The sequence below is a fragment of the Gopherus flavomarginatus genome, chromosome 8 (assembly GCF_025201925.1).
Source record: "Gopherus flavomarginatus isolate rGopFla2 chromosome 8, rGopFla2.mat.asm, whole genome shotgun sequence".
In the NCBI taxonomy this organism is placed as follows: Eukaryota; Metazoa; Chordata; order Testudines; family Testudinidae; genus Gopherus; species Gopherus flavomarginatus.
In genome coordinates, this window is record NC_066624.1 from 5926701 (window position 1) to 5950655 (window position 23955).

General features: G+C 39.3%; 1 protein-coding gene across 1 annotated transcript in view; it reads left to right on the forward strand.

The window, feature by feature from the left end:
- LOC127056695 (transmembrane 9 superfamily member 2-like) overlaps positions 1–23955 on the forward strand; it is a 43742-nt gene that overhangs the window by 18454 nt on the left and 1333 nt on the right. Inside the window, exons 10-16 of the mRNA XM_050964857.1 lie at positions 93–225; positions 2689–2808; positions 2993–3050; positions 9869–10028; positions 11328–11479; positions 12670–12781; positions 14301–14472. Of these exons, the coding sequence (XP_050820814.1) occupies positions 93–225; positions 2689–2808; positions 2993–3050; positions 9869–10028; positions 11328–11479; positions 12670–12781; positions 14301–14472 (907 nt within the window). The remainder of the gene's footprint in view (positions 1–92; positions 226–2688; positions 2809–2992; positions 3051–9868; positions 10029–11327; positions 11480–12669; positions 12782–14300; positions 14473–23955) is intronic.

The following is a 23955-nucleotide window of genomic DNA, read 5'->3' on the forward strand; positions in this document are numbered from 1 at the left end:
AAAGTTAATCAAACTTTGAAAGCATGTTTCACATCTTGCATGTATTCACTGCTGAATTAGGTATATTTAATAAAGGTGTTTCTATTATGCAGGAAGATGCTCAAGAGGAATTTGGTTGGAAGTTGGTTCATGGAGATGTATTTAGACCTCCAAGGAAGGGAATGCTGCTATCTGTCTTCTTGGGTCAAGGAACGCAAATTTTCATTATGACATTTATTACTCTGTGTAAGTATCATTAGGTTTATTAAAATTAAGTACTTACACTCTTAGTGTAATTGTAAGAAACAGGAAATGATTTCTGGCATTGCTGTCTATCCTTTTTACTGGTGGCAAAGTCCTTTATTTAAGAAAAGAAAAATATACTTGCTTATAGTAATGACCCAGATCACTGTAATAACACTATTGCAAATAGTGTTTTGAGCATTTTCGCAGCATCTCTCTATTAGGGCACATTCACATGATCTAGATCTATAGAAGTGACGTAGCCCCAGTCCAAATCCCCTTTTAAAAGTTGTTAAAAATATACTAGAAGTCCACACTTACTCATCATGGTCCAATAATACCTGGACCTAGTAAGGTAAGTTCAAACACGTTTAGTCAAAGCTCTAACACTTTCCGGAACACATTTTTTCTGATAAATTTGATGCAACAGCCTTTCCAAAATAAGAACTTGAGTATGTGCCAGTAAAATGGCACTGAGACAGTGCTCATGTAACTTGAGCTTGGTGCAAACACCTAGATACAGCCATAACATTGTAATCTTCTACAAATTAGTATATTTCATTGTTTCATATAAATCTTTTACAACTCCGTTTGTTACTGCACAGTAAAATACTGGAACATACTGAGGGTTATATGTTTTTATAGCACTTTGTATTAAATCATTTGTTCTAAATTGTATGTACCAGCAAAACATTATCTTCCGTATATCTTGATGCCAAGCAAAAAACAAATTCTTTGATTAAATGTTTCAGACCAGAGAACTGGTCTACAGTAAATGCAGATAGAAGTCCAGATAAAATGGTAGCAAATTCAGACTGACCTTCAGTACTCACTGTTATCAATAAACGTCTTATGCAGGAAAAAAGGGTAGCCTGTTTTCCTTTTTAGCATAGGTTGTTAAGCAGAAGTCAGTATACACTTGTCCTTGATCCTCCTCTAAAATATATTCTTGCCATGTTTAACAGCATACTGTAAGATGTTGGCTTTCCCTTCTGGCTTGTTTTTAAGCTTTAATTTTAATAAAGATTCCTGTGTGGTGCAGAGCATGAACAAGGAACCATCAGTTCTGTAGCCTTTGACTCCCATAGAGCATAGACTTGCCAGTGGCCTGAAGGCTGATTATGTAGCTGTTCTGCCAAGACCATTATTAATCAACAACAAGGAAAACTTCATAAAGTCTAGACGGTGGTGGTGAAGATTTTTCTGCCTTGTTGATTGTTCATTAAAAGTAGAAATGAATATCTTATGGGGAGAGGAAAAACTTTTGTATTCAATATTTTAAATTTAAAAAAAAATTCACATCAACAAAATCCCAGTAGTCTTTGACTAGCCCAAGTAGGGTACTCATGTACAGGCTGGCGAAACAAATCAATAATGTAAGGTGTGTGATTATAATTCTGAGTTTCTAACATTCTGTTGGTCGTCTTCTGTGTTAAAGTTTAAAAACTTGGTCAATTATTTTTAACAGTGAAAATAGCAACTTTGTCTTTCCACTTCATCAGTTCTTTCTTTTGTTAGAAGATCAGAATATGAAAATGTTCACCCCAACTCACTTCATTCCTAGCTGACTAATATTTCACACAGAGCATTACTTTTCTGCGTTCTAGTTCAGCATCCTTTTTCTCTCTTCCTAATGTGTTTAAATGTAAGTATAATAACTTATCTTTTTATGTCTTCATAAATTGGTCCTTCCAAATCCATGACAGCTCTTGGAGTCTATTTCCAAATACAAAAATTTCACATACCACCAGTGGCAGGAGTCTGTAATTGAATAACTGCTGTTCAACTTGGAGGTTGCCCTTGCAGTTTGTTCAAGAACTCCAGTTTCCCCCACCCACCCCCTTTTTTTTTTCCTTTTTAAATACGGGGACCTTATTTTCAGATGGTCTACCTTGTTCCTGAGGATAAGCATTGTCCATCATGGGAGTTGTGATAGCCTTTGTCTGGAGTTTGAAGTTTCTAAATCAGTTACTTGAAGATCCAGTCCTGTTTTCTTCATGCTTCTTATAACTACCTTTTTAAAACTTAAATCACTGCCTTTTACTACTCTGGGCCTATTTTTCTTGGACAACTCTTATGGCATGTATTAAACTATTATGGTTGCCTATGCGATAAATGTACTCTTACAAAAGCATCATTCTTTAAGCTTTTGAAAGCTGATTTCCAAGCTGAAATCTCATGGCATAATTGTTGGAGGAGCAGAGACTTCAACCATATGCCTCTCTTGAAGCTTTTAGCCACAAGAATCTTTGCCTTTTGAATATGAGGTAAAAATGTCCACGCATTTGGTTCAGAGTTATGCCCAGAGTGGTGTGCAGTTATGACTAGTCGGTATGTGCGCATCTGTTAACATACACACATACTGTCTCAGTGACCTGGATAAACCTGTGTGCTATGGTGTACGTTCTACAATTTGCTAATAAAATGTGTTGACAAATGGCTTATTCTTTCTTTTCACATCTTTAGTTCTAGCTTGCCTTGGCTTTCTTTCTCCTGCCAACCGAGGAGCTTTGATGACCTGTGCAGTTGTACTGTGGGTCTTGCTGGGAACTCCTGCTGGTTATGTGTCTGCTAGAATGTATAAAAGTAAGTACTATTGCTTATTTTGTATGATACAGCATGTTAAATTCAGAATTGGCAGGCATTATATGTAATTCAAGTTGGAGCTGATGTGTCAGATGTCGAATCTGCTTCTTGCTGTCATACTGCAAAATATTTATAAAAGGTGTTACGTTTGAAACTATAGTAATGATTTTTACTTATTCCTCAGCATTTCGAGGTGAAAAGTGGAAGACAAATGTTTTGCTGACAGCTCTGTTGTGTCCTGGGTTAGTACTTTTTTGTTCCTTACTCTTATGAAATTGTTCTTTTCTGTATTCTTATATATAACTCATTTACCACCAATAAAGAAAATACTGATTTCTTAGCACAGAACTCTTTTTGAAGGGCTGTACCATTGCCTTTATTGCTTCCCTACTTGATTTTCCTTTCTACACAGAACATCTTAGAGTGGGAAGAAAAGCTTGTAAATCACAGCCTGCGTTTGGAGAATTTGTGAATTGCATAATGTTCTAGAGCATGGCTTCTCAACCTAGGGGTCACGACCACCCTCCCTTTCTTCATAAGTAGTCCCAACATTATGGAGGTGGGACCTGAAACATGGGTTTTTGTTGTTGTAAGATGAGGTCATAGCATGGAAAAATTTGTGAACCGTTGACTTAGTTGTATTGTTGCTAATTTAGTTAATCCTGATGCAATACAACTGCTCTTAGATTACAGCATTGAGTATTTTCTAGATAATCATGTTAGCATAGTAGGGACTATATTTCATTGTGAATGCATGGCTTATTATGGTGGCTTTTTGGAAAGGCTATTCTGTCTACGGCACCTTTATAAATCAGGGCTAGATCCTATCCCCACTGAAGTCAATCACACGCTATTCATACTTAATATACAGAAAGTAGGGTTAAATCTGAGATTGTAAATTTAGTTCCTTACTAATGTGGTACAAATACTTTATCTTGTTCTTTGTATCTTGAATATATTGGAATGTTCTTCTGGTGAAACTATGTAATAGGGACATAGTGTTCTATGCAAAATTATTTTTATGACTACAATAGCAGCTGTGTTCTACTGCAGTGAATAATCTTGCTAAAGACAAGACAAGAGAATAGTTCATGAAGAATATGATGCTCTGCATGTATAGCTTTTAAAATTGGGTCTCGTAACATTTCATTTGGAAACTAGGGTTTTGGGTATGTTTTTATGTCTGTGTACCTAAAAATATCATCATTTAAAATTAATGTTTTATAGACAATTGTACTGGAAACCTTAGAGGTAATTTGAAGTGGTCCTTTAAGACAGAAGGTTGCCTATTAGAGGTAGTCCTTGGCACAGCTTTCTGGATGGGTGGGTGTGTGGTAGAGTGGAAAATAAATGTATATAGGAGATTATTGGTGAATAGTATATAGTGAATAGCTAAATTAATTTTTCTGATTTGTGTTCAGTAAATATCTTGAATTTGGCTTCAGATTTTTATTCTAGATAACCTATTTCAGATCTGCTTAACAAGATCTGCTTTCAGTAAAAGTCTCTATCATTGAATGAAGACCTGATGAAAAATAGAATTAATAAAACATGGCTTGGTTTGAATAAAGTAGAATTGGATCGAATGGAACTTGATGTGTTGGGTAACAACTAAATCTGTAGTATTTCTATGTGGAAATCTTATTCCTAAACAAAATGTGCTTCAGTCTCCCTGCTGTCATTTAGATATCTTCACAGTGCAGAGGGTATTTATCTGTAGAAAAAACATCATGCTGATAATTTAAACTCCAGAATATATTCAGTTTCATAGAGGAAGCAGAATGATTGGGATTGGTAAAACAAGAACAGATGTCTTGATTATGCTGTGCTTGTTCAATGAAACTGCATAATGTCATAAACAGCCCAAGGCAGTTATATACTCAGTAGACTGAGTTTATATACAGAATATTTTCCCTTTATCTTTGACTCATAGACTCATAGACTCATAGACTCATAGGTCAGAAGGGACCAATCTGATCATCTAGTCTGACCTCCTGCACAAGGCAGGCCACAGAACCCCACCCATCCAATTTTATACAACCCCTATCCCAGGACCGAGTTATTGAAATCCTCAAAAATGGTTTGAAGACCTCAAGCTGCAGAGACACCACCAGCAAGCGACCCGTGCCCCACGCTGCAGGGGAAGGCGAAAAACCTCCAGGGCACCTGCCAATCCGCCCTGGAGGAAAATTCCTTCCCGACCCCAAATATGGCGATCAGCTAAACCCTGAGCATGTGGGCAAGAGTCACCAGCCAGCACCCAAGAAGGAGTTCTCCGCAGCAACTCAGTACCCATCGCATGCAACATCTCCTCGCAGACCATTGAGCAAACCTGTCTGGTGGTAATTCAAGATCAATTGCCCAAATTGACGATCCTATCATAACATCCCCTCCATATACTTATCAAGCTTTGTCTTAAAGCCAGGAAAGTCTTTTGCCCCTACTACTTCCCTCGGAAGGCTATTCCAGAACTTCACTCCCCTAATGGTCAGAAACCTTCGTCTAATTTCAAGTCTAAACTTCCTAATATCCAGTTTATACCCATTCGTCCTCGTGGCTACATTAGTACTAAACTTAAATAATTCCTCTCCCTCCCTAACGTTAACCCCCTTGATGTATTTATATAGGGCGAGCATATCCCCCCTCAGCCTTCTTTTGGCCAGGCTAAACAAGCCAAGCTCTTTGAGTCTCCTTTCATAAGGCAGTTTTTCCATTCCTCGGATCATCCTCGTAGCCCGTCTCTGAACCTGTTCCAGTTTGAATTCATCCTTCTTGAACATGGGACACCAGAACTGCACACAGTATTCCAGATGGGGTCTCACCAACGCCGTATACAACGGTACTAACACCTCCTTATCCTTGCAGGAAATACCCCGCCTGATGCATCCCAAAATCGCGTTTGCTTTTTTAACAGCCGTATCACATTGGCGACTCATAGTCATCCTGCTATCAACCAGTACCCCAAGGTCCTTCTCTTCCTCCGTCGCTTCCAACTGATGCTCCCCCAACGTATATCCAAAATTCTTATTATTAATTCCTAAATGCATGACCTTGCACTTTTCACTATTGTATTTCATCCTATTTCTATTACTCCAGTTTACAAGGTGGTTCAGATCTTCTTGAATAGCATCCCTGTCCTTCTCCGTGTTAGCAATACCCCCCAGCTTCGTGTCATCCGCGAACTTTATTAGCACATTCCCGCTCTTTGTGCCAAGGTCAGTAATAAAAAGGTTAAATAAGATCGGTCCCAAGACCGATCCTTGAGGGACTCCACTGGTGACCTCCTTCCAGTCCGACAGTTCACCTTTCAATACGACCCTCTGGAGTCTCCCCTTTAACCAGTTCCTTATCCACCTTACAACTTTCATATTCACTCCCAGCTTTTCCAATTTAAATAACAGCTCCCCGTGCGGAACCGTGTCGAACGCCTTACTGAAATCTAGGTAAATTATATCTACCGCATTTCCTTTATCTAAGTAATCCGTCACCTTCTCAAAGAAGGAGATCAGATTGGTTTGGCACGATCTACCTTTAGTAAATCCGTGTTGCAGTTCGTCCCAATTACCATTGACCTCTATGTCCTTAACTACTTTCTCCCTTAAAATTTTTTCCAAGACCTTACATACTACAGACGTCAAGCTAACAGGCCTATAATTACCCGGATCACTCTTTTTCCCTTTCTTAAAAATAGGAACTACATTAGCAATCCTCCAGTCATACGGCACAACACCCGAGATTATCGATTGCTTAAAAATTCTCGCTAACGGGCTCGCAATTTCACGCGCCAGTTCCTTTAATATCCTCGGGTGGAGATTGTCCGGGCCCTCCGACTTCGACCCATCAAGCTGTTCAAGTACGGCCTCTACCTCAGTTGCAGTAATATCCACTTCCACATCCACATTCCCGTTTATCATCCCTCCATCATCGCAAGGTTCCTCACTAGTCTTATTAAAAACCGAGGCAAAGTACTTGTTTAGATGTTGGGCCATGCCTAGGTTATCCTTAACCTCCATTCCATCCTCAGTGTATAGTGGCCCCACTTCTTCTTTCTTTGTTTTCTTCTTATTTATGTGGCTGTAGAACCTTTTACTATTGGTTTTGATTCCCTTTGCAAGTTCCAGTTCAATGCGGCTTTTAGCCTTCCTCACTTTATCCCTACATGTTCTGACCTCAGCAAGGTAGCTTTCTTTACTGATCCTGCCTTCCTTCCACTCCCTGTAAGCTTTCTGCTTTTGTCTAATCCCCTCTCTGAGTTGCTTGCTCATCCAGTTTGGCCTGCAACTCCTGCCCATGGTTCTTTTCCCCTTTCTCGGGATGCAGGCTTCCGACAGTCTCCGCAGCTGTGACTTAAAGTAATTCCAGGCCTCCTCCACATTTAAATCCACTAATTCCTCCGTCCAATCCACTTCCCTAACTAATTTCCTTAACTCCTTAAAGTTAGCCCTCGAGAAGTCAAAAACCCTAATCGCAGATCTACATTTGTTTATCCTTCCATCTAGTTTGAACTGAATCAGCTCATGATCACTCGAACCAAGGCTATCCCCTACCACCATTTCTTCTACGAGGTCCTCACTGCTCACCAACACCAAGTCTAGAATGGCATCCCCTCTAGTAGGTGCTTCAACTACTTGATGAAGAAATCCATCCGCAATCACATCCAGAAAAATCTGACCCCTATTATTCGTGCAAGTACTCGTCCTCCAGTCTATATCCGGGAAGTTGAAGTCCCCCATAATCACACATTTCCCCTTTGTGTTTACTTCATTAAAGACATTAAAGAGGTCTCTATCCATATCCCAATCCGATCCCGGCGGTCTGTAGCACACCCCAAGCACTATCTCAGGGGAAGCTCTAGTTGCTTTTTTACCCAGCGTGATTTTTGCCCAGACGGACTCCGTCTTATCCATTCCATCGCATCTTATTTCGCTACATTTAATTTCATCATTGATGTACAAGGCTACTCCCCCACCTTTGCCTTTCTTCCTGTCTTTTCTGAACAGCACATAGCCTTCAATACCCGTGCTCCAGTCATGAGTACTATTCCACCAGGTTTCGGTAATCCCTATAATATCCGGCTTCACTTCCTGCACGAGTAACTCCAGTTCCTCCATCTTGTTACCTAGGCTCCTCGCGTTAGTGTACAAACCTTTTAATTTTCGGCGTTTGGCGTCAGTGACATTCTTTCCCCCGTCGTGCACAAACTGTCTGCCACCAGCATCACCCGTTACTCTGGTTTCTACTCCACTATTCCTCCTTGGATCAAATCTTGGGGCCGCAAGGGTATCCCCGCTCACTTTGTTTACTTCCCTCTCCAGGTTATGTTCTGGCGTGGAGATCTCCCGAACATTTCCCAACCATCTCCCCCAACTTTCTAGTTTAAAGCCCTCTTGATGAGGTCGGCGAGCCTCCATCCTAGAATCCTATTTCCCTCCTTGCTGAGATGAAGTCCATCGTGAGCAAACAGTTGTCTATCCGTAAACGCGTCCCAGTGACCGTACATCCCAAAGCCCTCCTTATAACACCACTCCCTGAGCCATCTGTTGATCGCCATAATCTTGTCCCTCCTTCGTCGCCCCGCTCTAGGAACTGGCAGAATCCCACTGAAGATCACCTGAGCCTCGATGTCTTTAAGCCTCTTCCCCAGGAAGGGAAGAAGCAGAGATTGGATTACTGACATGGACAAGATCTAAAATATACCATGCAGGGTTTGCTTTAACTGCATTTGATGGCACATTTATAGGATGCTATTCTCAGAAGTATTTGGGAACCATTTGTGCAATGGCTTGCCCACTGCTTTTGTTTTGCATGATGTTGTCCAATACAATGGAATGTGTAGCTTCCTCTGAGACGAGTATAAATTCTGTTTCAAGAATTCTTCCATGTGAGTCCCAGTGAATTGTTCATTTGACAATGCCCCTTCCTGGGACTGATGCTTCTCCTGTACCCTGGATGGTGAGAATCGATGCAGGTTCCCAGATGAGGTTCTCTGTCAATGTATTTTATTGCTTTATTACTCAATGAGATGTGTTTGAAATCTTAATCACTTCTCTCAAATAATTTAAGCTGGGTTTCAGTCTCATTTGCTGAAAGGATTTTCAGAAAGCAGGTGGAAAGGGTGCAGGAGAGCATGACGTAAATCTTGTTAATTTCCAAAATCAAAGTCTTTAAAACCTTCTTTTTTTTTTTTTTTTTGAGTGAAGGGTTTCGAGGAATAAAATGGGGTGAGGAAGTTGTTTGCTTTGTGACATAATTCTACACTAAAAGTGCAAGAAGACTGTTAAGAAGAGGACTTCTTCAGGCTTAGAAAACCAGCCTCTAGGGGTTAGCAAACTCTGAATAGTTTTTGTTTTTATAGATTTTGAAAAAATGAAGATATCGTGCTGATTAAATCGAAGAAATAACCCTTGCTTCAGTAGCTTAGCTCCTTTTGAAACTGTGAATCTCTTAAAATAGTACAAAGATGTAATGTTGTTGAACTAGCATACTTTTTTTGTTCACTTTTTGAAGAGAGATTTGGTTGTAACAATAAGCTTTTTCTAAGATTAGCCTGTGGTAGCTCTGATGTAGTTCGTGGTATCTTGAACAGTGGGTTTTGCCAGCAATGACTGAATTTGGCAGAAGGAATAACAGGTTCATTAGAAAAGAGCTATTTAAAAGCATTATCAGACAATTAGCAGTGATGGGAAAGGAAGGGCTGGCAAAATACAGTACAGTCAAGAGAGTATTTGCTAAAACACACCATGTAACGTAACGTTTTTTGTGATAGTGGCTCTTCACGTTCTCTTGGTTTATTTATAGCCAATTAAAAGTCTTCCAAATAAGTGGCCTTATTGCTAAAAGACCCTAAAGATTAAAAACAATTAGCTGTTGAAAGTGATAATTACCACTTTTTATGTATTAGCGGTGAAACAATATTGGATGATTAGAGAATGAAATAGACTACAAGTGAATATTCATAATCCTTTAGTTTTATGAACCACCTTAAAATATTTAATTCTCTTCTGATTTTATGCTGCTAATGAGAAATTTCTGGGTTTTTTTTTTGGTTTTTTTTTTTCAGAATTGTCTTTGCTGATTTCTTCATTATGAATCTGATTCTGTGGGTAAAGGGATCATCAGCTGCCATCCCCTTTGGTACACTGGTTGCTATCCTGGCAATGTGGTTTGGAATTTCCGTCCCATTAACCTTCATTGGTGCATATTTTGGATTCAAAGAAAAGGTAGTTTTTGAGTACATTGTTTAAGTGTGTCTTATCTGCCACTCAGCATAATACCACTACTGTTCTAACTTTAAGTATTTATTCATGCGGTGTTAGTGTGTTAGCTGTCAACATCAAAACAACAAAATTTGGCTAAGATGCAAATGGCTGTCCATTCTGAAATGAACTGTTTTCCAACATCTGGTCTTTTTGTATGGTGGACAAGAATACAAACTGATTTTCAAAATATTTTTCTGGCTATTCAGGATCTCTCTTCTAAGAACACATCTTTATTGACATTCCTCTTGTCTATACAGTATGTGCAATAGTTCTCTGAATTGTTAACACATCTAGAAGAAAACCAGTAATTCCATCAAAAACTAAATAAAGACCTCTCCCTTCTGCGTGTTGAAATTTACTAGGTCACCACTGAAGTGGAATTTCCAAAAAAATCACTGTTTGTTGGTTTGTGCATTAGTTTCTAATCTTCAGAGATGTGGCTTATGGCTAAGGCTGCAAGTCTGTCACGGAAGTCACAGATTCTGCGACTTTCTTTGACTTCTGCAGCAGCCAACAGCAGCAGTTTGGGTGTATGGAAGGGGGCTCAGAGCTAGGGGTGGAGGGCTCCCCAGCTCTCACTGGCATGACTTTGCAGCTACTAGGCGGTGGAGGCGCCAAGGGGCTCTGCATGTTGCCAGTGCCTGCATGTCCTGCCCCCCGCAGCTGCCATTGGCTGCGGTTCCCAGTTAATGGGAGCTGTGCAGCCGGCGCTTATAGTGGGAGCAGCGCGCTGAGACCCCTGAACCCTCCACCACTTAAGAGCTGCAGGGACACGGAGCCAGGTAGGGAGCTCCTTTCAACCCCCGCTCCCAGCACCAGCGGCAGTCCCATGCTGCCTTCGCCGTCCCCCAGCACCAGCAAATGTGGCCTGGCCCTCCTCCCCTAGCACCAGTGGGGTCCTGGGCCACCTCCCGCAGTGCCCCTGGACCACCCCACCCTGTGCACTCGCAGCCCCCTGCCCAAGTTTTAGGGGTTTATAGGAAAGGTCATGGACAGCTCACTGGCCATGAATTTTTGTTTACTTCCTGTGACATGTCCATGACTTCTACTCCTAGATATTTTTAGTAAAACGTAGCCTTACTTATGGCACAGTTTATGGATAAATATAATGGGAGAGTTAAGCATGTCAAGTTCCAAGGAGCTGATGTTAGGAAAAAATCATCTTAAGTGTCTTTAATTTTTTTAACACTTTCCTATCTTACTTTGTTACTATGTTATTTCCAGTTTTGTCTTTTTTAATTGTATTAATTTCTCTCAAAGCCTATTGAACACCCAGTTCGTACAAACCAGATTCCTCGTCAGATCCCGGAGCAGTCGTTTTTCACAAAGCCATTGCCTGGTATCATCATGGGTGGCATCTTGCCATTTGGTTGCATTTTTATTCAGCTTTTTTTCATTCTAAACAGTATTTGGTGAGTATTGTATCTTTTTGCTTGATAGGTAGGCTGGGCTGTCAGCTCAAAAATGCAGGGCCACCTGGTGGGGGGCAAGTGGGGCAATTTGCCCCGGGCCTCGCAGGGGCCCTATGAGCCACTCTGAGTTTTCGATGGTGGTCCCTTCACTCACTCTGGGTCTTCGGCGGCGGGTCCTTCAGTGCAGCAGAAGATGTGGAGCGAGTGAAGGTTCTGCCGCTGAAGTGCTGCCGAAGCCTTGGAGCACCGTCCGGTGAGTACAAACGCTGCTAGCGGCAGGAAAAAAAAACAAAAAAAGCCGCAATTGGCGGCACTTAGGCTGCTCTACCGCTGCGGCTTTGTTCTTTGGCAGCGGGTCCTTCCCTCCAAGAGGGACCCTCCGCTGAATTGTTGCCGAAGACCCGGCCCTGCCCTGCCGCAGGCCCCCTGAATCCTCTGGGCGGCCCTGGAAAAATGAACATGTACAGTAAGCATGGAGAACCCAAAACAATGGATTCAGAAAAATCAGGAGAGAGACATGAAGGCATTTGTCAGAATTCTCTTTTTATGAAATATCTTTAAATTATAGTAATTGCATCCTTCTAATTATTACGTAGATTTAATGCTTCTTCTCACATCTCATAAAAAAGACACTTATGCGCTTGGTAGGAAAGGGTGCATTTTTGTATGGTCAAGCGTTTAGATGACCCTTGAACTGGAGTAAGATTGATTTGTCTAGGGATAGGAGTCTGGGAGTGGAGGAGCAACTGTTAGAAGGTGTAACATGGTGAAATAAGACAGCTGGAGGACTAATTGCAGCAATGTGAAGGAGGCAGATGTTAAGCTGAAGAGCAGCATGAGAAAGGCCTGAGATTTGAAATTATGATAGTACCTTACTAGTGAGAACAGTCCTTGTCAAAAAGGTGAGGGAAAAGAATGATTTCCCTGGCCTATGTAATCAGGGTCTAATTGTTTTACACAACTGTGCTATAGCTTTGAGGTGCTGTTCCCCTGACTTTAACAATGAAATTGTGTAAGCGGCGTATTTACTCATGAAGGTAGAGGGATAGCAGGTACAGGCTGAAGATTTGTAGGATTATGTCAACAGTGCAGACAAAGCCTGGTCTGTTTTCTGATCACTTATTTCTTAGGTATGTAACACAAAAAAGAGTGAACACTAATTTGACACAGATTTCTTTTGTGTGTTTTAGGTCCCATCAAATGTACTACATGTTTGGTTTCCTGTTCTTAGTGTTTATAATTCTTCTTATTACGTGCTCTGAGGCTACAGTCTTGCTGTGCTATTTCCATCTATGTGCAGAGGTAAATGAACATATTATTCTGATGCATATATCATGACAGCACAATGCATAGCTAGCTGGGATATGTCAGAGTGAAGTTTGCAAGGATACCTATGCAGGGCCACCTCTGCAAAGTGCTGGACACTGTGGACTATGTGGGTATATTGTCAGGATTCTGTATGTTGATTTGTATGTACCTTTGGCCTGGTTATGTTGTTGGCCTATGTTTTGTAATATGTACAAGTTAAATTTTCAAAAAAAGGCAATTTCTGCCTTGTCGCTGCAGCTAGCAGTGCAAGCTCTTGTTTTATGCCCTGGAATGGTCCTGTAGTAGTAGAGGAGCCACAAAACAGGAAATGACACTCCAGCTGGTCTGGCAGAGGTATACTTTTTAATGTTATGAACAGCCTGATTTAAGTCAACTGTTGGGCATGACATGTTAGTGCTCAGCTCTGGAGGCTTTATGCTGCTAATATCCAGCATGGCATTACAAAGTCATCAGTATAAAGGGGGAGAGATGTTGCTTTCAAACTGACCTCTAATGAGGTATTTTACACTGTGTCGTTTTAGTAATTTTGTCCTTACTGGAAAGGGCTACCTAAATATTTTCTAGCCATCTCCAACAAAATAATTCTTGTGGTATAAAGAAAGTGAAATCCGATTCAAAGCTAACACTTTTGCAAAAAGTTTGACACATTCTCAACTATGTGTATTTAAAATAACAGTGAAAGAATGAAGTCCCATTTGTGATTGTTCCCTATAAATCATGGGTTAACGTTTCCAATATGCTGTGGCCAGTGTAACTTATAATTGCTCTGCAGTTTCAGTACCAAATTTGCTTAACTTTGCATGCCATCCAACATAGTATATACACTTATCCCTTCTTGAGGGTACACTCATCAAGGGGTGTGAACGTTGGCAATTTTTGCAGACTTTTGAAGAGTTGGTCCTCAACCACAGTGTTCATTTCCACTCTCGAATGCTATAGTTGTGCTGTGCAGTTAAACTACTATTGTGTTGCCCCTTGTGAATGCATTTGTGCCCCTTGTGGCTACTTGTACCATATATATGTAAACTTGCAAGGTGCTTTGGGATCCTTGAGGGTGAGAGCTGCTACACATCAGTGAAATTGTTTCAATGAATTAATAGTTACTTGTTAACACATTACCCTATGTAAATATATAATTCTGCAACTTTTTAAAATCTGCAAATCAAAAAAAAAAAATTAGTTAAGTCCCCAGCACGTTCTCCTGAGACTTTGTAGACTGAAAAGACATTTGCTGTAGTTCCCCTGGGTAACAGAATTTCATGTTCATAGTTGAAACATCCTGACATAATTGACTTTGAGAAAGAGAGAGATAGCAATGGAAAAGCATAATTTTAATGAAAAGGAGTTTAAGCAACAGTATGAGTGTAGAAATATGCCAAGAATTAATTTAATATTTCATAAACTTGTAAATAGTGCTTTGCTTTGAAATAAAAGTGCAGTTTTAACTTTTGTACTTGGATTTTTTCCTGAGATGGCTTATTATTTCTTTCAGGATTATCATTGGTGGTGGAGATCGTTCTTAACGAGCAGCTTTACAGCCGTTTATCTTTTTATCTATGCGGTTCATTACTTCTTCTCTAAACTCCAAATAACGGGAACTGCTAGTACCATTTTATACTTCGGGTATACTATGATCATGGTTTTGATATTTTTCCTTTTTACAGGTAAGTACAGCATTATCAGTGAAATTCAGTGCAATGGTTTCAAGACTTCTGGGTTGCTGTTTTCTGATCATTATAGCCAGAGTCAAGTTAACGCTTGTTTGGAAGAAACCAGCAATTTTGATATTAAACATGGTTTGAGTCTGCTGCTACCATTATTCACTCACCCAACAATATGCACACTAGGGACATAACAGTATAGATAATGTATTGTTTCTGACTTGAAGATCTACAATCTAATTTGCAATGATACATTTCTAACTTAAGTTTCCTTGATTATTGCATTGTAGTGTAACATGGACCTAAGAACATTATAGATTTACATTTTCAAAGTGCCCTTGACAGAAAAGCTTTTATATTGGAAATTCCTTAGGAAGTCACAAAATGAAAGGAATGCTGATTGCTGATCATATATAGTGAACATAAATGAAAGATAAGAAACAGAGACTAAAAATGAGAATGGCCTTTGCTAGAAGGATGAATGTGGGACCGGAAGATTTAATCCTGACACGGTGACACTAACTGTTGCAAGTCGCTCAACATCTTGCTGTGTGTTCACAGTGTGTAAAGTGGGGCTAACACATACCTAATTAATCCTTACAACAGATCATATTTGTAGAGGTTTTGAAAATGTAAAGTGATCTGAATGCTAAATATAACTATTACTGAACGTAAAGGTTTTAAACTGCAAATATTACACGCAGTGTATAGGGACTGGACATTTGTATTTTCAACTTCTTTAACTTGATAATGAATGCAAGATGTCCAAATATTCACATGGTAGTGAACTGGTATTGAGTATGTGATAGAAACCGAATACCCAGAGCAGTCAGATACTTGAAATGCCAGCTGGTAAAGCAGATGCGATGTTGCGTAACTTGCATATGCAAAGAAGAAAAGAGGGGTTAGGAATCTGTTGAACAGAACTTGCCCAACCTCCCTCACCCCCCCCACCTCCCAAAAAAAAAAAGTTTGGGCAGGAGTTGCACGTCTTGGGAGTTCTGAACCTAATGAAATGAGGCAAATGGGGACGGCTGCACGTTGTTAGACAGTGTGGAGACACTTCCAGTGTTGTGCTGTTGAGATGCAGGCAGGACCTCACCTACTGTGGTCTACTACAGTGGTTCTCAAACATCTGTACTGGTGACTGCTTTCGCATAGCAAGCCTTGGAATGTGATTTGCCTCTTATAAATTAAAAACATGGTGTTAAATATATAAAAATTTTATAAATGCTGGAGGCAAAGCAGGGTTTGGGATGGAGGCTGACAGCTTGTGACCCTCCGCTATGTAGCCTGGTGAGCCCCTGAGGGGTCCCGACCCCTAGTTTGAGAACCCCTGGTCTATTAGAATGTACTTTTCTCATATCTTCTGATGTAATTAAACTTGGAGCATAATGTGACTAGACATTAGCTTTCTCATAGAGGATGAAGAATATGTGAATTTTATTGATGGCATCTTTGGCTCTTTTCCCCAGCCCCACAGAAAAGCTCAGGGATTGTGAGGTCCAGGTTCAGCAGAAAGATCTGTAGTGCTGCAGTGAGTCAGCAAGCACTTGGCTTATCCAAGAAACCACCTCCTGCACTGATGTTCAGAGGGTGCATGCTATGGAGACTTCTAGGTGGTTATTCGTATCTGGCTTCCTTCATTTGTTCAAGAGAAGGGTCTAAATCTGGCCTCTTGTGACTGTGGCTGTAACTTTTAGAACTTAGAAAGGCAGGATGGCTCAGTGGTTGGGGTGCAAGTCTGGGACTTCAGAGACATGGCTTCTATTCCCTGCTGTGCCACAGACTTCTTTTGTAACCTTGGACAATTTACTAAGGGCTGGTCTACGCTAAGTTGACCTAAATCTTGGGAGCAAGTGATGGGACTTCTGTAGGACTTTCTTAGATTCCCATCTCTTCTTGGAAGATCCTCATTTACATTCAGAACAATTAAAAAATATATATTTTGGATGCACTCAGGGTTCTTATACCACCAATCTCAGTCGCTTCTTTGTTGCTGCCCTGCACCACCTTCTCTGCTGTCACTAGACTTGCTGAGATTAAGTTCATCGGAGCCCGTTTGTTGCTTTCCGTACACTAGTTGTGGAGAGAAGTGGATTTGGTGCCTGGCTACTTAATGGGATAACTTCAAATCCTGTTGAAGAGAAGGAACTTTTGCTTGCTAAATTTGGATCTGCTGCCGCACTTGGATCTATGATTAAGACCTCTGTAATTGTATTCTGTGGAAACCTGAAGAAAAGTGGTAAAAAGGCAAATGTCTATGAATGAAGAATGAGATGCCAGGTAGAATTTGCCACCATTTTAGAAAGAGGAGTATTTAGGGTAATAAAACTTCACACTCCATAGACTTCCAAACAGAGAGCCATACTTTGAAATGTGGCCTCTGAAATTACTCATGCGAACTGGGCATCTGTTACAGAATTTCCCTAACATTCATAAGCAAGTGGTGTCAATTGTAACTTTGGGGCCTGACCTGAAAATTTGGCCCAGAAAGTTTCATACCAAAGAGGAAAGGCTCTTGTGCAAACAAACAGGTTCAAAAACAAGGTGCAATGCTCTTCATGCTCAGGATCACATCTTTCTAATAAACTTTCATTATCATGGTGCTGCAAGATGTAGAGTTCACACAGTCCTACCTTAGACATGGCATTTCACTTAGAATGTCAAAGCGCAAGTGGTAGAATTATAGAGAAAATGTCTTGTGTATGTAGAGGGTTATTTTAAACTATGACTACTGATGTTAATTTGTAGTATCCTGTTACTGACGAGCTACAAGACACTGACGGACAACTCCTTGCTAGCTCTAAAAGACATCTACCTGCTTATTGAAAACCACTGCAAATATTTATATTCACTTAACATAGATCTAGAATTATAGAAATGTAGGAGTGGAAGGGAGCTTGATAGATCATTTAGTCCTGTCTTTTGCACTGAGGCAGGACTAGGTATATATGGCCAAATCGCACACAACTGTGTCTAGGCAGTTTTTTTCTTCTTTATTTTCCTGGGCGCTGTAAAAGTTGGTGGGTTTTGTCCTTACTATTTAAGCCCTGCAAGTGGTTGGATGACCATCTGAGGTAACAAAACAGCACTGTGCATGCTAGAATTAGCAAAGAGTATTAGTGCATGTGTTTCTGAGCAAAATGAGTAAATACCCTGTGTTAGTTATGTTTAATGAAGTTAACTGCCATGTATTTGCTATGGCTTTTTCCTTCTCATTATTTACACCCTGCTAAAGTCAGTCTCTCCTCTTGTTTTCATGGTGGGAGAGGAGGGGAAGGCTGTGGATTGTATGTTTTTTGTGGTTTTGAGTCTCTTAAAAGTGAAAACTGAAAAGGATTTAATTCTTCCAATTTTAAATTATTAGAGAGCAAACATGGAATGTGGCATGTTGCCAGTTAAACCCTGCTTAAATCCTGTCAAAACAGAGAAGCTCCAGATGTCTGCTGTAATTTACAAAAGAAGAAATCTATAGTTAAAAATGTTTTAATTATTTTTAAACTAAAGCAATATGTTAATATATGTCTGGGTTTTAGCATAGGTTAGCTGCTACTCTGCCAATTTCAACTTACAAGATGTAAATTGGTAGAATTAAAAATATCCTTTTCACATATAAAATGATGATTGAAATTGTCATAGCAGCTGCTGAAATGGTATTAAGAGCTTCAGATGTGTTGATCCTGAAGTCCTTAATGGGAAGGCCAATGAGGCTTGAAAAACTACAATAATGTCTAATTCTGTTATTTTCATGTGTTAACTTTTATAGAACCACATTAATAATAATATTGCTTTCTATAACCATTTCATGACAAAAGTCACTATGGAATCACATTACTTTAGGTAGTGACTGTTTTTCCAAATTCTGTACTTTGTAAGTTAAAAATGGCTTATATATTTAAATTTGTGAGCAATTTTGAGTTTGAGTTCTTGACGAACTGAAAATCTGTTTTTTAATTTTATCCTCTCTAATTTAACAATCTGTGCTTTGGGTGGATAGTAAACTACTGTACCTAGACAATCACACCAAAGTTAGAAGAGTTTTGTTTGGTTTATCATGACTTTCCTCAGTAGCACCCACTTATTTAGGTTTAATTTACAAAGGGCCCAATCCTGTCAACACTCTGTATGTGAATAGATGTACTCATGTGCATAACTATTCCAGTTACGTTAGCAGTAGGGTTTTTTCTATATTTTTTAAATATTTTTCCATCACAGTACTTGAAATCCAGTATAAAAGTAATCATTAACAGCTCATGCATTGCAACACGGTTGCGGCCTCCACAAAAGAGACTATAGTGAATAGCCAAGTAGGAGCTGAATCCTGAAGCTGAACAAATACTTGTGAATATTTAAAACAATGACTGTCACCAATATAATCAAGCTGGCCAAACCTAACAATTATTGTGTACATCCAAACAGATGCTATTTTAACGTACAAATTGCAGTAAAATAAATAAATATGTAGTAAGTATATTTGAATGGTGATAGTTATGATTACATGGATTTTATGCTTGGGGACAAAAAATGGTTGAGTTTAGTCAAAGCATGTTGCTTTATAGTGACCTCTATTTTTGAACATCACTTTCACTTGTGAGTTAATGCCATGTTCAAAATTGAGTTTTGATCTTCTGCATAGATTGTGTTTAGAATTTGAGATTCTGAAGCACCCACCACTGTGCAGTGATTGAAACCAGTATGATACAAAGAGCTTTTAAGGTACATAAGAAGTATCAGCCAAGTACAGAGTGCTCTTCTATTTGCTTTCTTACATTCTGTTCGTGCTCTGAATGTTTTTTTCTTCATTAAACAATAAAGCTAGAAGAGCCAAGTAGAACAGGGCAGTCTGCTTTGAAGTGTTTTGGCATTACTTGGTGCAGTAATTGTGTTTTTAATATTGAAGTGAAATTTAAAAAGTAATCGTTTACTAATAAATCTGTTAGCCAGTTAAAAAAATACTGTTAGCTAACATTCTGTATACACAGAAAGAAAATTGTTGCTAAGTGCTATTATGCATTACTGAGTAGAGAATTCAACAATATAGAAAGCTGAGGACAAAAGATAAAAAGAGCTGAATTGTCAGCTGTTTTCAGATGTATTGGTCATATTTTGCCTCTTGGGGTAGGAAAGTTACTTCAGACATTGAGTAACATCTTGACTATCAGTTTTATGAATTTTAAGTAACTTCCATAAAAAAAAACAAGCTTACATTTACTCTTCTTTAGAATCAGAGAGAAGGTACATAATGGTTTGCAGTGAGCTGATGCTTTCATTTCTATGGATGAGCTCTAAGGGCTTATCTACGAAAGTTAGAATCTTAAAGTAATTGTGAAAGACATCCCTTTGAAGATAGCTCTACCACAAAATAAAGTAATTCCTTAAATGCATGTCTGCCCTAATCCATGTTCATATTTTTGTAAATTTCAGGCTGATTGGGATTACTTAAACTAAAATAAAAAGTAATAAAAAGGTGCAGTTGTAACGCTTGATTCTAGAACAAATCCAGGCCTTTTAGGGATATCAGAGGAGTTTATGTTGTGATTGAGATCTTCCCCAATAGTATGGGGCAAAGAGAAGTGTGTATCAAAGCTCTTTACCCCTATTAAAAAAGTAGATTGTGGAATAAAAGTGTAGTGCTAACACATTCTTCAGGAACAAAGTGTTATCTTTTCTGTCTGAATCAGTAATTTTTACTGTTAACATCCACAGTGAGTAAAACTTGCTTACAGTGAAAAGAATTTGTGGGCTTTCCTGTTCTGTGTTCCATTTGATATTTCACTTGAGATTGAAAGCCTTCTTGCACTTTGATAACTTAATAGCTAGTCACATGAATTTATAACTTGAATCAGTAGATACTGTACAGATTCTTTCAGAAAATTGATTTGCTTTTGACCATGCTTTATGAAAGAAACTGAAGTAGCTTTGAATGGTAACAGATTAGACCCCTTATAAACAAATAACCTTCTTCTTGTTTTTTGGTAAACATAGACGTGTTTTTGAATTGGGCATCATGTTGTAAACTTAATAAACTGATACCAGGCATGTATACTAAATTAGAAATCTAATAGTGTGTCTCCTCTGCAGGAAAGGGTGTCCTGTTTAACAAGCTAGTTCAGATATTTGTGTGCTTGTATTTCAAGACTGGCTTTCACGAGAGAGGTGCTCACAGGAAAGAGAATCTGAAAATGCCAGTGCTGACTTGTCTGACTGGCATCAGTGTCTCACCAGTATGCCACGCTAGCTGATAACATTTCAAACAATGGCAGTTGGGCACCTAAGTCCTTTGGGAGCCTCTGAAAATCCCAGCCGCCTTGTCCATCATAGTGAAGTAAATGATATAGCTAAAGCTGCAGCCTTTAAAATAACTGTTTCCTTCACTTGTATTCACCTTACCCAGGTGTTACTTGGTTTGTATTTTAATCTTAACTAGTTGGTCAGTGCAACCCATCCTAATCTAACATTTTATACCCATTTATCACTTCTGTGTATTACTACACCAGGTGCTGGATAAGGAAGAATTGGTCCCATTCTGCTCAGTCAGTCAATCATATACCGCAGCTTAGTGCAGTGGCCTTCACGATACAGAGTTGAAGTGAAATACGTTAGTTTATTTAAAAAGTTTGCAAAGGCAATAGAAAATTAATGACTTTTCTATTCTGTTTATAAAGTAAAGTGACAGCCTTTCAGATAGCAATAAAGTTGTGCACCAGGTTGGGGAAGAAATGCTCCCTTCCCCAGAAGTAGTCTTGTTGTTGGAACCTGGAAGAAGTGGGCAGCTTTTATGAGAGGATTTTAAGTGAGTTATAGGAACTCTGCAAACGTAGGGGTTACTCGTGAACAATAATTTAATCCAACTGTCAAGTAATGTTGGCTTTGTGTAATATTAAATTAAATACTGAAAACAAGCAATCTGCTGAACTCAGCCACGGAGCTGTTAGTCTGTAAGATAAATGTTTAACCTATAGGTTAAAAAACCCCTTGGGAATATTTAAAAGATTGCTTCACTGATGTTTTCAACTGATTTGCTATAATTCACTCATCATATACATTTGTAATTAGGGATGCTTAAAGGTAAATTTTTGAAATTATATGGACCAGGGTAGTTCCTCTCAAACTATTTTGATCTTTGAGTTTGAAGTAGACTTGATAGCTATCAACGAGGGGCTATTTATGATTCAGATAATGGTATCCATAGACTTAAATCCCCTTTGAAGTCTCTTGTCATTACAACCATCCACATTCTAAATCCTTAAGAAATTTTTGTTTGGATGGAGGAATTACAGTGCATGCTAGGGTTTATAATGGAAACGGTGACTGAACTCTAACTACAGACGTGCCATTATAATATTGCTAGGGGAGATTTTTTGTACTGGTGATGAAAGTAATTATATAGGCTACTGGACAAAATCCAAATTAGAAGTCTAGCAGTTTTCTAAGGGCTACATCTGTATGCCTCTTGCAGTTCAGGGTGACAGGTGGTATTTGACATTTGCCTCCACATTTTATGCATTTACTAGTACACATCTTACATTTAGCTGCTAATATCTACTATCTAAATTGGCAAAATCTCCAAGAAAAGGAATATTTTTCTCTTTGATTTGTTGAGCAGATTTTGGGGAGGGAGGTTGTCAAGTGATTCTATTGGTGTACTTGAGAAACCTGATCATAGATTAAATAATTCTTGTTCACTTGGAATTTCATATTTTGAATGAAGTCATTCTTTGAGGGGAAAGTGGTGCATGGGGGGGAAGGTCCAGAGTAACAAGGGTCAGTGGATGGGTATGTTTATATAGAGTATATTTCTCTAGTAAGCTTGTACATACTTGCAATTGTGTGTTCATAGAACTGTGCAATGGGAAAATCTTATTCTTGTGCTAAAACTTTAGTGCTGTAAAATATTGAATTTCTGTTGCAGAAAAGTGGATTGATTTTTAATATACCTAATCTGTTAAACATGGAAGAAAAACATAGCACTTCAGTAAGTAGCTGCTTTAAGAGACAGACAGACTCAAAGCAGGCTATGTTATAACCATAACAAGAAGGCGGGATACAGAGAAACAAACACTAAAAGGAAGAAGCTGTGAGCTAGGTAGGGAAGGAGAGGTTGTAACAATGCAGATACGAGAGTATTGGACACAATGGGAAGGAGTGAGAATCAGCTGTAAACTAGAAAGACTTAGTGATGTCAAGCCCACAGAGGAATTAAATTTCTTTTGTGGTTGGTGTATGATTTCCTATCAAGCATGATAAATCTGCCATGCCCCACTGTTTCGGAGTTAACTGGAGATTTGGAGGAAAAGGGTAATCTACAGCACCTAATAGTAGACTGTCAAAAAGCCCTTTACTAGAAAAATATGTGGCAAAATGAACTATCACAAGAACTAGCAGGTATATAATAGGAAGCAACTGAAGAAAGGCTCCTCATTGATCACTTGTGAAAGTCTGGTAAGCAAGTGGTTTAGATGGATAGAAATACAGGAAAGATAATTCAGTAAATATGTGAAAGGTAAAATAGTCTAATAAAGAACCTGAGACTCCCTTCCCTTGGTTGTGCCTGTGATGGTGCATAAATAAGGTTATAGAGCTGATATTGAACATGATCTGTTTTTTCCATAATTATGTTTATAAAAAGCCTCTGAGGGAGTGGACTGGGTATGTCTCCTAAGGGTGCAGTGAATCTTTATAGGACTGTTGCAGTAAAACACAGCACATCACCGTCTTTTTAAAAACTTGTTCAGCTAACACTGATTTTTTTTCCTACCATGGGGAGGGAATTAATTGTGGCATGTAGTTTTACATCTGTGCCTTAGTTAACCAATGTGCAAAGCTATTTCCTGGAGGGGTTTTGAGGTTCAATATTGAATCTCCTTGGATGCAAGATTGTTAGAAGGGCAACATATTTATTTCATAAAGTTTGCCTTTGAAATTGGTGCAGAATTTTGAGAGAAACATATTTACCCTCAACTTTCAATTGAGTTAATGGGGAGGATATTTGGGACACATTGCACATGTCCCCAGTAATTGAAAAGGAAGCATAGTCTTCCCTCCTTCTTTCCAGTCTCCCCATCACAGTGATAGTGGGTGAGGCAGCCACAGCTTTGCTCTTTACACTAAAAACAGAAAATATTCTGGCCCTGGGCCAGTCTCTTCCTCTGCCCTATGTTGTTCTCCACCTTCCTGCCATGCAGTGGTTACTCCTGCCTTAAGTCTTCAGTAACTTCTGCAGGCTGCTCAACCCGTGCTTATAGAGCAGAAGAGACCACTCTGATCATCTAGTCTGACCTCCTGAATAACACAGGCCAGAGAATTTCCCCAAAAACAATTCTGAGAGCACATTTTTTAGGAAAACATTCCGTCCTGATTTAAAAATTGCCAACTTGCTCACTGTAACCCTTCATAAATTGTTCCAGAGGCTAATTACTTTCACTTGGAAATTCACGCCATAGTTCAAGTCGTCATTTGTGTAGCTTGATGGGGAGGTGGACA